We start from the raw sequence: 12,946 nt of genomic DNA, 5'->3' as shown, positions 1-12,946 counted from the left end.
TTTTATTATGCACATCTGTTATTGCAATGAATCCAGTACTACGTATTGAGGTCTTAGATTTTCATATGTTGAACTGTGCCCTTCAAACTCCTGATATCTGCGTAATACAGCGAATTAAGGTATTTTTAATGTCACTAACTATAACGAGTACCTCAACATAAATTTTAAAAACACACATTAGAATGAATGTTTTACACATGGAAAAATACATTTTAATAATTTCATTTTGCTACACAAACATTAAAAAGGATATGTACTTCTGATTAAAGTTAAATACTCAAGTTAAACATTGTAAGCAAGCACTAATTAAATCAAATATATCAAAAATTAAATACAAGTCATATAAATACATAGACAGCCAAGACAGCCTGCATAACCTTTTACATATTACAAATATGTCCTATTTTTGTCTATCTAGGACGCTGGAATAAGAATATAGTCATAAATGAGTGCCACCTCCCAAAGACCAACATTAAAAAAAAAAAAAAAAAACTAAAATTAAAACTTGAGTGTACCGCACCCGATACTTCTGATTCTGTTACTATTTTCTGAACACTAGTGAACAGTTTGAACAGTTTTCTAACATTTTAGGTTCAGTTAATAAAGTATTTGCAACAAACTGAAAAATATAAAAATCTGAATATTCAAAACGTAGCCCCCAAACGTAGCAGGCCAAACAATCCCAGTGTGAGACTTTTGTCCTAATTTTGATTTTAGTTCTAGATAGACGTTTAACCCAGTAGTGTTCCCATTATTCATTCTGAGCAGTGACACCGCACGCATCTGACGTCCACGTTTAGGCTCCATCAGGCTCTAAGGGCAGAAAGTCGACTGCAACTGTCTGAAGGCAGCACGCCGTTGTTTTTTCTCCATATCCTGGCGTTTCCTTTCTGCCTGCTCCTCCCGTATCTCTGCCTCAAACTTGCTAGCCACCGCCAGGGCCTGTGCCTGTGATCAACAGAATGGTGGAGTTCACAGCAAAAAGACATGCTACAAAGTTAGCGGGACAATACAGTCTAAGCATCTTCTATTGCTGTTGAATAGCTCTATCTGTCCACTAGAGGACACTGTGCTTCACAGTATAAATAATTTTAAAACTATGGAATGGACACATATCAGGAAATACACACAAAGGCTGTATATTGTATGAAGGCAGCATCATTTTACTTGTTCCTCATTTGTCTTGTCAGAAGGATGCAGAGCATTTTTGTTTGATCAACACTGTTCAGCACTGGAGGGGAATGTACCTTTCAAATGCAAACGTGATGGAAGCGTGGCCCAGAGGAGCAGCGTGCTGCAGGAAGTCCTTACAAGCTACTCACACGTACCTTGGCCTCAAAGAAGTCGCGTGCCCCCAGCACCCCTTCTGTGGAGACATCGATCTCAGAAAGGCGTGCCAAAGCCAGCAGCCCGCTCTCCTCCTGGAGCTCACCAGCCGCGGCCCTTCGGAAGATAAGCAGGAACTGGGTGGGGTGGGGTGGGGTGGGGTGGGGTGTGGTGTGGTGGGGTGCGAGGGCAGGAGGGGTCAAGGTCAGAGGTTAATGGCCTTCCCAATTTACAGCTCTGATCGCTAGTAGTTATACTGCCTTTCACTCTAATCCCATGCAGATTATAGATGATCTAATGCATATTTCAATGTATTCATTTTTAATATATAGTTATGATTAGTAAACATACCAGTCCTGTGTCCAAACAGCCTGAATATCTGTTAGTAGTACTGCTTTTCTGCCCCTGACTTGTGCACATATCAATTTCACCCCTCTCCCTAATAGTGACCCCCCCACCCACCATATTACTGGGGGGAGCCTGGGACTGGGCTGAACCAGCACAAGGACGCCTTTGTGCCCCCATGAGGCTACAGTTGTCACCTGTTGCTATGGGGCTAACAGATTCTCAGAGAGAGTGACTGCAAGTGGGCAGTAGGGACACAGATGGACCCCACCTGTCAGCCCCCATTCCTGCCCCAGTGGGGTATTCTGCTTGCTTGCACCATAGTGCCATTTTGTTTCACAGTAACGTCAAAACCTTCACTGCAAATCAAATGACACTCGTTTATTTGTTTTTGGTCTTCAACTGTAATTAAGAAGATAACATGAGACACTGCACTGAGCCATGTCCCCAGACTGGCCACCACTGGTCTCCCTCACCTCTCTGTAGCTGAGCTGGCCATCAAAGTCCTCGTCCACCTCCTTGATCATGTTCTTCAGACTCAGGTGGGTCTGCGGTGCTCCAAGCTTCTCCATCATCAGCTTTAGCTCCATGAGATCAATAAAGCCATCTTTACTGGAGTCATACCTGAGGAGAGAGAGCCCAGCCTTCAGTCCATTGAAAGCACATGGTGAATTCTCAGTCATGGGGGGTACAGTCGGAGGAGTTGGCCGGTATTATGCTAAGAAATGCTTGTCGTTTGATTTTGGATGTTTTTGTTGTATTTTCAGCAATGGGGAAAACCCTGATTTTATCAGCAATTGTGAGCACACACTTTTCCCTTGGGCACAAGCACACAATGCCCCCTGCTTTTGGTCCGGCCAATGGCTGGCAAACATCCATGTACCAGTGTGTATGAGATGATTTAACACATTAGCCAGTATTGTTTTAAATGTCAGACCAAGTCAGGGCAGTAAATCCTACAGTCCCTTCTTGTGTAGTAATCTCCTTACTTCAGGTACTGGCTGCTCAATGCATTCTTTGTGTGACTCCTTTATCGCGTTGTACCACAAGTGTATTTGAAGGGCGATCGCTCTCTGCAGGGGGGGTAAGTCGGCTAGCCCCAAGGGGAGAAATACCAACTGAAACAGATGTGATAAGGCCATGCAGGCACAAGGTGGCCACATCTGGCGCTTACACTCACAGAGGCCCAGGCTGCCTGAAAGCCTGTGAAGTGTGTGGCACTGACATACCACAGACACCAATGATTTGACAGAGCTTTGGTGTTTTATCAGTGAAGAGGCACATATTCCAGGATTAGAATCACAGACATTAATGTAATTAACACATAGCACAGTGTACAGCCCATTTTATTTTAGGGGACCACTAAGTAGCCAATACAGTGTCATCTTGTGTTGATATCAAAGGGTGGGGCATCAGTGCTCTGCCTGTATCCTCCCAAGTACAGATAATTTAAGAATTTCTTGGCGATGAGGAGGACCCCTCCCACCTGATATTTAAGCTTGAGAATGCAGAGGTGGAGTGACCAGTGGGGTGGTTGGTAGTATGTCTTCCTGTAAAAGCTGCAGTAGGAGCTGGAGACCGCAGGCAAGATGGGTGGAGGGGCCGAGGGTGTGCCAGTGGTTATTAATGGATCTCTTTACAGAGTTATTAGTTGGGCACAGTATCTGAATGGGTGGGGTTGCAGAACAGTGAACTCCAAGCAGCTTCAGGCTGGTGAGTGGGACAGCCTGACCCCCAAACCCATCCACTCCCGGAACATGGCTGCCCACAGCTCACCTGCGGCCCCCATGAAATCATACCCATTCACTCCCTGTGACACTCTGTTCCGGTATCTGTCCAGACAGCTGGTGACCCTTCAGCACCGATCAGTAAAAGAACAGAGAGAGTCTTTACAGAGCAGAGTCTTTACAGAGAAATAAATCCACACAGTCTGAATTTGACTGTTTCCTTTAAACTGGACCTCTAGAACGTCCCCACATCATCTACATAGTCAGAATAGCTTTTGTTTTGCTCCTTCAGGAATGTAAATAGGTCTAAAGGAAGCTTATTATGGGCTATGATTCACACATTACTATGTGATATATCACATCTCTGACAAACCTGGAATGTAGATTACACTTCTTTCGTAGTTGACAGTTTTAGGTGACACTATATGAGGAAGACTTAGAAGATTAACTTATTTATGGTATTTCAACAGTATCTGTTGCTTGAATGACTATTTTTAGACAGGTAAATCTCAGTGGCTTTAGTGGTAGAAAGAAATTAGCGGTTTACTCTAAATAACTCTCAACAGTAAACAAATGCTCTACAAAGCAGGAGTGAAATCTTCAGGCCTACCAACAATCATGTGTGATGGATCTAACCCATCTGTGGTCTGGATGGAGCTGGCAGGGAGCCATCAAGCCAAAACAGTGCAGCTCCGTGGTCAGGCGAGGCAGCCTTCCCAGTCACTGTGGCTGTGCCCTCGTCCCAGCTGGCACATTCCAGCACAGCCCGGCCCTGGCGCAGAGGTCGTGGCATGGGGGTTGGGGGGGGGGGAGGCGGCCAGAGAATGTGCATTGTTCCTACTTACGACCCACGCCAGGCCTGTCACGGAGAAGAGCGGCTCCATCACAGCCTCTCATTGTGACGGCCCACTCATTACATAGCAAACACAAACTATGGTTTTATTTTCGCAGCATAAAAAGGTTTTCCTGGATAAATAAGGTGATTTATGTGTGTGGAGATTTTGCATGCAACAATTTCATGTCTACTAGTGGTCAAAATTCTGGAAACGTTTCCAATTTTTGGAGATCACAGAACTTTATTCAACCGCTACTCCAATTACTTATTTAGCGGTCCAATGCATGATACCATTCTTTGATTGTTTAGAAACATTACTGCCCATGTTGTGTAGTAAGTTTTAAAGCATAATGTCAGAAATGCTACAGGTTTCCACAATTTTGCCACTAGTGTGTACTTTGTTAAGGATGAATTATTCAAAGGATTCCATAAGAAAGGCATGTGGCCTTTGCTGTGACCACCACCTTAATGACCGGCAGGGATGGGGGCAGCGTGCAGCCAGCAAAAGTCAGTAATAAAGACTTGGGAGATCCCAGTGACGGCAATGAGGGAGAGAGACTGCTGAAGATGCGGGCAAAAGAGAGCACATCCCATGGCAGCCTGAAGGGAACAGTGCTTATGGGAGGGGGATCACTCACAGCCATAAGCACTACTTATTTGAACACATACTGCAAATAGCAGCCTTGCCCCCAGGCAGTTACACAAAAACAACATGTACACCTTCAGGGAAACTGAATCCACACTCTGATTCCTTCCACTGTTTCAGGCCTTCTTGGGAAATGTCCCCAGGCGTATGTTCACCTTTAATTCTCCTGTCTTGACTGGCCTATCGTTTGTTTGTTTGTTTGTGTGTGTTGGGGGGTGGGAGGGGGAAGGGGAAGGAGTGGATAGACAAGCAAATGGTCTGCAGAGTGGACAGATGACAGATATTATGGCTCACCCCCCAGCTCTGGCTTGCTAAGAGGTACAAAGGTAGCATTGTGACAGAGGGAGGGGGAGAGTCCAACAGAAAGCCTGTCACTGAGACACTGGACTCAAGAAAGTAGGCCTTGTCCTAGAAAAGTAGCACAACTGAAGTTCAACTAAAACTGCCCAAGAGAAAACATTGTGACTGGCACAAATGATATATACACAAAACCTCTGCATACAAGGCAAAATATTTCCATGACACTTAGTACTTTATCAGTAAATCTCTCACAGAAATAAGAGAAGGATTTGAGTGTAAAGATTTAAGGGGAAAAGGAGACATCCAACTGCTCAACAAATTGTAAAACAATACTTCAGGTGAATTTACTTCAATATACTGCATTTGTGTTTTGCATTTATTCTATGTATTTTCCACGCTTTATTATTTAAAAAGCAGAGTGAAGGTAGATTAAGGTTAACATAAGTGAATGCGTGAATGTTGACTAATGTTATTTACTTAAAGTAAAATGAAAAATATAAAATTTTGGAAATTCCGACGTAAACTTGCTTTATAACCCCCCACCCCAATCACATTCGCATCTAAAGAAACAATGGTTCCTCACCGTTTGAACATTTTCTCCATATCCTTGATCTGTTTTCTCGAGAACTCTTTGAATTCAGTGTATGGGTTAAACACCTTGACTTGTTTTGGTTCCGTGTTGCCCTCGTTAATGTCCAGTCTCCGGCTGAGTTTCTCCGTCAGTTCTGTAGTTGGACTGCCATTGACCACGGGCTGCTTCTCCTCTCCCTCGCCTTGGCTCAGTTTGGCCGGGGCACAGGGGGCGCACAGGTCCGCCGAAGCGCTCTGTTCCACTTCTAACCTGCGCTGCAGCTTTTTGGCTAGCTCTTCGGATGCCATCTCGGATGGGTGAATTTTAAAAGGGTTTTCTACGTCTCTGTAATTATATGTACTTCTCTATCACGATCAGCTGCTACTGACAGCATAGTGCTCCCGGTCGGGGCATAGTTTAGGAATGGGCGGCGCACACTCCAGCATCCGTAGCATCCAAAAAGTCGACACGCCCCTTCTAATGAATGGGGCGAGAAACCGGAGCAAACAGCGTGACTAAACCATATGCGGAACAAAAACAAAGCACTAATTTTAGGGAGAATTTAGTTTAATTATATTCCATAGATGTGTTGTTTCTCGCCAAAGAAAAAGCTGTTAGTAGTTCATGAATTCTCAGAAAAAGTATGCGTTGGCCGGGAATCGAACCCGGGTCAACTGCTTGGAAGGCAGCTATGCTAACCACTATACCACCAACGCTTACATTCCGAAGTTTTCTGTAGGATATAGATTATATATAATATATTTTATATATTTCTGGTTTTAATAGCACTTAAGCGGTTGCATAGTAATACACATTTTCGTATAACTTTATAAGATATGTTTTGTTAGCGATCTCATAAGAAATGTTCATCAATGCATACACATTCATTATGAAAATCAGAAATGATAATGTGAAATAATGTCTATACGTCTATTCTAACATCAGAATACAATCACATATTACAGATATTTGATCATCTCCTACATTCTTTAAAGCTAGCATAGTGCGTTTTATCGTAGTGGCTCGTTGGTCTAGGGGTATGATTCTCGCTTAGGGTGCGAGAGGTCCCGGGTTCAAATCCCGGACGAGCCCACCTTTTGCATGCCTTACTGTGATTAAGATAACCATGAACTTTTAAAACTGAAGCGGAAACCTATTTCAAAATACGGTAAGCGATAATGGGCGGCGCACACTCCAGCTGCAAATGTAACTTTCTGTACGTATTTTGAAATGTATGTGATTTAAGCCGGGTTGGTGGGCATTTAACTGAATTCAAGGATTTTATTTGTCACAGGCAAGGTATAGAATCCAGATCGTGTAAGGGGTGCTGTAGTATTGAAAGCTGAGCTGAAATCTACGAACATCAGTCTGAAATATGTCCAAGTGGATGAGAGTAGTGTGAAGGATGTAGGATATATACAAAATAATTTCATGTTTTAATTGACTTAGCGATAAATTACTATAATTTCTGGGGACGAAAAATTGACCCCGACGTGATTCGAACACGCAACCTTCTGATCTGGAGTCAGACGCGCTACCGTTGCGCCACGAGGTCCTACTCAGCCGACATCATCGCAAGTGTTCTTAACGAAACTACTATATATATAACTTGACTTTATTATCGATGTATATAGGAAGCGACGTATGGTATTACATAAATTTATATTAGAATAATTATGATCATGCTTATACAACTAAAACACTACACAATAAAACTAGCTAAGAACGTATTTAAGCTTCCAGCTACTCAAAGCATGCATCGGCTCGTTGGTCTAGGGGTATGATTCTCGCTTTGGGTGCGAGAGGTCCCGGGTTCAAATCCCGGACGAGCCCTATGCTTTTTCCCTTTTTTCCCTTTGCGAAATTAATAATAGCAATAACTTCTTCAGCCCGAGTCACAATTAACCGGTCCTTGCTAGCAATTTCATGTCAGTCGTCATTTAAGATTACTAAATAATCTTATGTGCAAATGTGTGAACAAAAGTAACTGGCCCGTACGGGGATCGAACCCGCGACCTTGGCGTTATTAGCACCACGCTCTAACCAACTGAGCTAACCGGCCAGGGTAAAATTTTCGCGAAAGAAATCAGAAACATATAAGACAAGATTTTTTTATTTCCTTGTTTTTATTAAGAATTTCAACATTTAAATATTTATTTTTGTTTTATTCTCAAATTTTCCAGAACATTTCCCACCGTCCTGTTATCGAGATTAGGGGCCTTGGTGTCATTGCTCGAGAGTTTCACTCATCACGGTGCCAGCACTTCCCACCTCCACCACCTGCACTGCCCTCAGCAAACCGTCTCTCAGAGCTGGGTTAGTCACTACTCTCCGTATGAGCACCTCCACCTTCCCTACGTAATGCTGCCTCTGGGCTGGCCCAAAATACTCGGCTCGGCAACCATGCATGACGAAAAGGGTGCACAAGGCCGTGATGTCGGTGCTGCTCAGCCCCAGGTCCTGGAGAGCAGACTCCCAAGCCAGCCGGACCTGCCGATTCCTGGCCTTCCTGTGTAAGACCGAGGCGACCGTGGGCAGGCTTGGGGCCAGGTCTGGAAGCTTCCCCAAGACCACTGAGTGGCAGCGGCGAAGAGTGTCCATTGCGTAGGTCACGAAGAGGTTCGTCTCCAAGGTGCTTAACCTACCATTGCAGGAAAGATTGGAGAAACTGCTGTTGCATATCTACAGCACCACATTCATTAGAAATAGGAGATTAGGGATCCTCAACCTATCATGCAAACCTACTGGTCCTCCAGCAGAGACACCCACACCTGGTCCTCGTGGACTTGCTGGTCTAAGGTGTTCCTGTGTTTCTCCAGCCGGTCAGAGAGCCTTGCTGCTGTTTCATCCAGCTCCTCAAACTGAATATTTATTGACTCAAACTTCAGCTCCACTCTGGCAGATAGAGAGCAAAAAAACCCGCAGAACAAATTTCACCAACCTGGAATGTGGAAATCTTACCTTCATGGCGTGACGCATGCAGTTGACATGAACTCTTTTAGTCACTGTACAGTGTAATATATGGAGCAAGGATCATAGACTTGTCACTGGCAGGAAATGACTCACTTTCTTATTTTAAGAGTTCTCAGCCTGTTGTATTAACCTTCCCTAGGAAGCTGGTATTTGCAATTCAGCTGCTAACAGATAAATCCTTTTACCAGTATAACAAAATACTTAACACTGGCCTCTTCATCAGCTTTTCCCCAGTGGTGTCAGATGTCCCTTTTGATGGAGAAAAGCTTTTCCGTATTCAAGCAACCAGCCTGTAAATCTACACGGGGTGAAGCTGTCAAAAGAACCTCTGAGAGCGGATCACCTGCTCAGCGTGGCGGACAGGCTCTCAAGCGAGGGGCCGTCTGTAGCCATTCTGAGAGCAGCGTTTTGATGGGGTGTTTGGAAAGCGTTTTTGAAGAAGCCACCGTGGACGGTCCCATGGAGCACAGAGGAGCACTTTGGGAGATCCGTGTCCAGGCATAGTGACTGGGGGCTATTTTAGACAGCAGCAAAAATAGGCGAGTTGCAGAGGGTTACAAATAAACCCTCCAGCGACAGGTTGGTTTACAGGTTATGATGTAGAGAGAGGAGCATTGTGTGTACTTCTAATGTACATCTCATATTATTAGACTGGAAACAAGAAAAATGTTACTAAAAAGAAAATAATCATAATTTGTCCCTGCTGTAAACGGCATGAGGAAAACCCTGTCTCCCCCCTTCCTGAATTGCATGAGTTTTTGTCAGAATCTCTTCTAGGCCGACCAAAAGTCATTTACAGTAGAACCTTGGAACTCGAACGCCTCTTAACTTGACCAGCTTGGACATCGAACTGGTCTGTTGTATTTTTTTCCCACTTGTATTTCAACCGAAATGTTGAAACTTGGCCATTTCTGCTAAAACTTGTATGGGTCGAGATGCATTCAACTCTACCGATTCAGACCTTGCAGGGGTTGGTCGAGAAAAATCTAACTGCAACTTGACCGAAAACTTGGAACACAAGAAAACATGACAGACATACTAAAACGTGTACAGACTGAGACGCATCTCTGATGGCTGAAACAAAGGCAAACGGACCTACTGGGATGCTGATGTATGTGAATAGCTCTCAGAATCACGGTACCTCTCGACCGAGTTTGACTTGCAAAAGCTATGTTCCTGTGTTCGCTGTGCATTTTTGCTTTATCTACAGTACTTTAAGTGATACAGTAATCATGGCCCCTAAGAAAGTGAGCAGTGATAGCAGCAAACCAAAGATGAAAGTAGTTGTCATGGACTCGGACAGAGATGGCACAGGAACGAGGCATGGTGCAGGCAGGAAGGAAGGTGAATGATCCACTTGCGACTCACGGGAACAGAAGGGGTTTATTAACAGAACTGAAAATACTAGAAACACTGCAAAACAATGGACCAAAACTAAAAAGGGGAAGAAGAAAGACAAGCTACAAAAGGTCAGGGCAACAAGGAGCAGGCAGGCAGAGTACAAATAACAAAACTCAGCGTAACTTCTAATATACTCAAACACACCTACTGGAATGCACATGGAATACAACAGGACCTACAACAATGACCCACTAGGGAACTGACCTAAGGCATGAACTAAAATAAGGAGGGATAACAAGAATAACGTAGGACAAGTGAGAACAATTAACAAGGGCTGGTAAATGGGCAACAGTGAAAATAATAAACTAAATCATGAAACTCATACTAGGAAACAGAATCTAACACTAGGGGAATAACAGACATGTAATCGACGGGCACAAAGCAAAAACAAAACACAGGAACTAGGAAAAACTTATACAATTGAAACAAAAACAGAGAAAGTGGGACTTGAACACCACATTACAGGGTTAAGCAACCACATGCTCAAATCATTGAGCCATGAGGCTACTTGGGAAGCTGGGTAGACACACTAAAGACCTTAACAACAAGGAGGACAGGATGGCCAGTGACACCTGCTGGTCAAACGGGGAGGAGACACGAAAGACTCTGACAGAGGGGTGCAGACCCTGACAGTAGTGAGAGTAACTGAAGAACTTAAAAAGGAAATTATAGTGAGACTTGAAGGTGGTGCACGTGTGTCTGTTCCCAGCGAGACTTGAAAGCGGTGCAATTGTATCTACTCTTAGTGAGACTTGAAAGCGGTGCACGTGTATCTACTCTTAGTGAGACTTGAAAGCGGTGCACGTGTATCTACTCTTAGTGAGACTTGAAAGCGGTGCACGTGTATCTACTCTTAGTGAGACTTGAAGGTGATGCATGTGTCTGGAGCGGATTAAATTCATTTACATTATTTCTTATGGGGAAATTTGACTTGGACCTCGACCAAATCTGAACTCTACCAGCCTTCTGGAACGAATTAAGTTTGTGTTCCAAGGTACTACTGTACTGTGGCCTGACTGATCTCCTCCCACACTTCAGTTTTTGATGTATCTCTCAGTGATGTCTTCCACACGGCCTACTGGTTCCTCTCAGCTGCCTCTGGAGTGCCAAAAGCTAACTAAGCTTGGAAGGCCTCCTTCTTCAGCCTGACGGCTACCTTTACTGCTACTGTCCACCACTGGATTCGGGGATTACTGTGGTGGGCACCAACAACCTTACCACCACACTTACAACAACACTGCTCAGCCACCTCTGCAGGGGAGGTATGGACCATGACCCAGTCAGGCTCAATGTCTCCAGCCTTCCTTGGAATACAAGACAAGTTGTGCTGGAGATGTTATTTAAAGTTCTCCCGGACGCGGGCCTCTGCCAGATGCTCCAAGCATGCCCACACTATACGTTTGGACCTACCAGGTTTATCCAGCATTCTAACCTGCTATCTGATCCAACTCGCCATCAGGAGGTGATCAGTTGTCAGCTCAGCTCCTCTCTTCACTCAAGTATCCAAGACTTACGATCACAGATCTTATGATACGACTACAAAATTGATCATTGATCTACGGCCTAGGATGTTTTGGTGCCAAGTACACTTATGAACAGGGATTGACATAACTGGTATGCAAGTATGCATTCACCTTTAAAAACGATACGTGCAGCAATCGATTAATGTAACAGCGCAAATATGTATGTATTTTATGTGCATTTGTGCCGATGTGACAAGAAATTACCATGTACTTTAACCTCTATACTGCAAATGAAGTACTAATTAGCCTATAAAGGTTAAAATGTATGATAATTTCTTGCTTCACGCTGCTACAACAATCAATTGCCACATGTATCGCTTTTAAAGGTGAATGCGTACTTGCGTACCAGTTATGTCAATCCCTGCTTATGAACACCCTTGTACTTGACTTGAATATTACTCATTATGGACAAAGTGTAGCTGACCCAATAACACAGCACCACTCTGGTTCAGATTATTTAAGCCGTTCCTCTCACTCCTAGCAGAACAATTGCGTCCCCGGGGGGGGGGGGGGGGCACCTTCCAGCACCCCATCCAAGGTTTCCAAGAAGGCCAGTCTGATCAGTCTGAGTCAAAGGGAGGCGACTCTTCTATTCACCAGGGTAAATGCCAATGTGCTGGCACCAAACTGGGGGCTTTAATTAGACCTACACCTGCCCTGAACCTTTCACCCAGGGCAACTCCAGAGTCCAGCTCTTCTTCAGGAGTTTGGGTCCAGAGCCCGAGTATATCTACACCATATCTCCTGCACAAGCTCAGGTTCCTTTCCCACCAGTGAGGTTATGTTCCATGTTCCAAAGCCAGTTTCTGTAAGCGATGATCGGTCTGCCAAGGCCCCTGCCTTCGGTGGCCACGCAATCCACAATGCACCGGACCACCGCCGCTAACCTACGACTTCCAGACCCCCCTCCAGCAACGACATAGCCGCTAAGATCACTGAGGCACACAAACCACTCCGCCATGAAAAGGTGGTGATTTGTGGATGAGTCAAGCCGCAACTGTCTCTTTAAAAATGCCTTTCTGTATTAAATGCTTTTGTTTGAATATAATGGTCTGTTAAGCATTAACAAATAATTAAGGTATTTTTCTTGTACTATTTTTAAAAGATACCAGACAAGAACAAATTCTTATACAGCTTAATGTTATCACATCATGTCTTTTGCGGAATAGATTATTTTACTGTGTTGCTAAAAAGTCTTTACTGGATTAGAACAAAAGGATTCTTCAAAGTCCATGGGAATGTCAATCATTTTTATTAGGAAAATAATCCATCCATCTTCCAACCGCTTATTCTGAGCAG

At 44.2% G+C, this 12,946-nt stretch overlaps 2 protein-coding genes and 5 non-coding genes across 8 annotated transcripts; 2 read left to right on the top strand and 5 right to left on the bottom strand.

Annotated features, from left to right (window-relative positions):
* Positions 1–189: 189 nt before the first annotated feature.
* efhd1 (EF-hand domain family, member D1) lies at positions 190–6,188 on the bottom strand. Its single transcript, XM_023844071.2, has 4 exons — positions 5,763–6,188; positions 2,148–2,295; positions 1,329–1,463; positions 190–948 (listed from the first exon to the last, which is right to left on the bottom strand). Exons 1-4 carry the CDS (start codon positions 6,056–6,058, stop codon positions 814–816), a joined length of 714 nt encoding a protein of 237 aa, XP_023699839.1. The 5' UTR covers positions 6,059–6,188; the 3' UTR covers positions 190–813.
* A 206-nt stretch (positions 6,189–6,394) lies between these two features.
* trnag-ucc (transfer RNA glycine (anticodon UCC)) lies at positions 6,395–6,466 on the bottom strand. The gene has a single exon. It is a non-coding gene; the product is annotated as a tRNA-Gly (tRNA).
* Positions 6,467–6,770: 304 nt separating this feature from the next.
* Positions 6,771–6,842, top strand: trnap-agg (transfer RNA proline (anticodon AGG)). The gene has a single exon. It is a non-coding gene; the product is annotated as a tRNA-Pro (tRNA).
* Positions 6,843–7,233: 391 nt separating this feature from the next.
* Positions 7,234–7,305, bottom strand: trnaw-cca (transfer RNA tryptophan (anticodon CCA)). The gene has a single exon. It is a non-coding gene; the product is annotated as a tRNA-Trp (tRNA).
* A 206-nt stretch (positions 7,306–7,511) lies between these two features.
* trnap-ugg (transfer RNA proline (anticodon UGG)) lies at positions 7,512–7,583 on the top strand. The gene has a single exon. It is a non-coding gene; the product is annotated as a tRNA-Pro (tRNA).
* Positions 7,584–7,738: 155 nt separating this feature from the next.
* On the bottom strand, positions 7,739–7,812 carry trnai-aau (transfer RNA isoleucine (anticodon AAU)). Its single transcript has one exon. It is a non-coding gene; the product is annotated as a tRNA-Ile (tRNA).
* Positions 7,813–7,873: 61 nt separating this feature from the next.
* On the bottom strand, positions 7,874–9,210 carry LOC111861080 (single-pass membrane and coiled-coil domain-containing protein 1). 2 transcript variants are annotated; one of them, XM_023845399.2, is made up of 3 exons: positions 9,067–9,210; positions 8,496–8,645; positions 7,874–8,391 (listed from the first exon to the last, which is right to left on the bottom strand). In XM_023845399.2, exons 1-3 carry the CDS (start codon positions 9,114–9,116, stop codon positions 7,977–7,979), a joined length of 615 nt encoding a protein of 204 aa, XP_023701167.2. In that variant the 5' UTR covers positions 9,117–9,210; the 3' UTR covers positions 7,874–7,976. The 2 variants fall into 2 exon arrangements, with proteins under 2 accessions (XP_023701167.2, XP_072557516.1); XM_072701415.1 differs by having other exon boundaries at positions 8,520–8,645.
* Positions 9,211–12,946: the final 3,736 nt, after the last annotated feature.

This window comes from Paramormyrops kingsleyae, chromosome 17, assembly GCF_048594095.1.
Source record: "Paramormyrops kingsleyae isolate MSU_618 chromosome 17, PKINGS_0.4, whole genome shotgun sequence".
Taxonomy (NCBI): Eukaryota; Metazoa; Chordata; class Actinopteri; order Osteoglossiformes; family Mormyridae; genus Paramormyrops; species Paramormyrops kingsleyae.
Note: the sequence above shows the minus strand (reverse complement) of the source record. Positions and strands in the feature narration are given on the sequence as shown.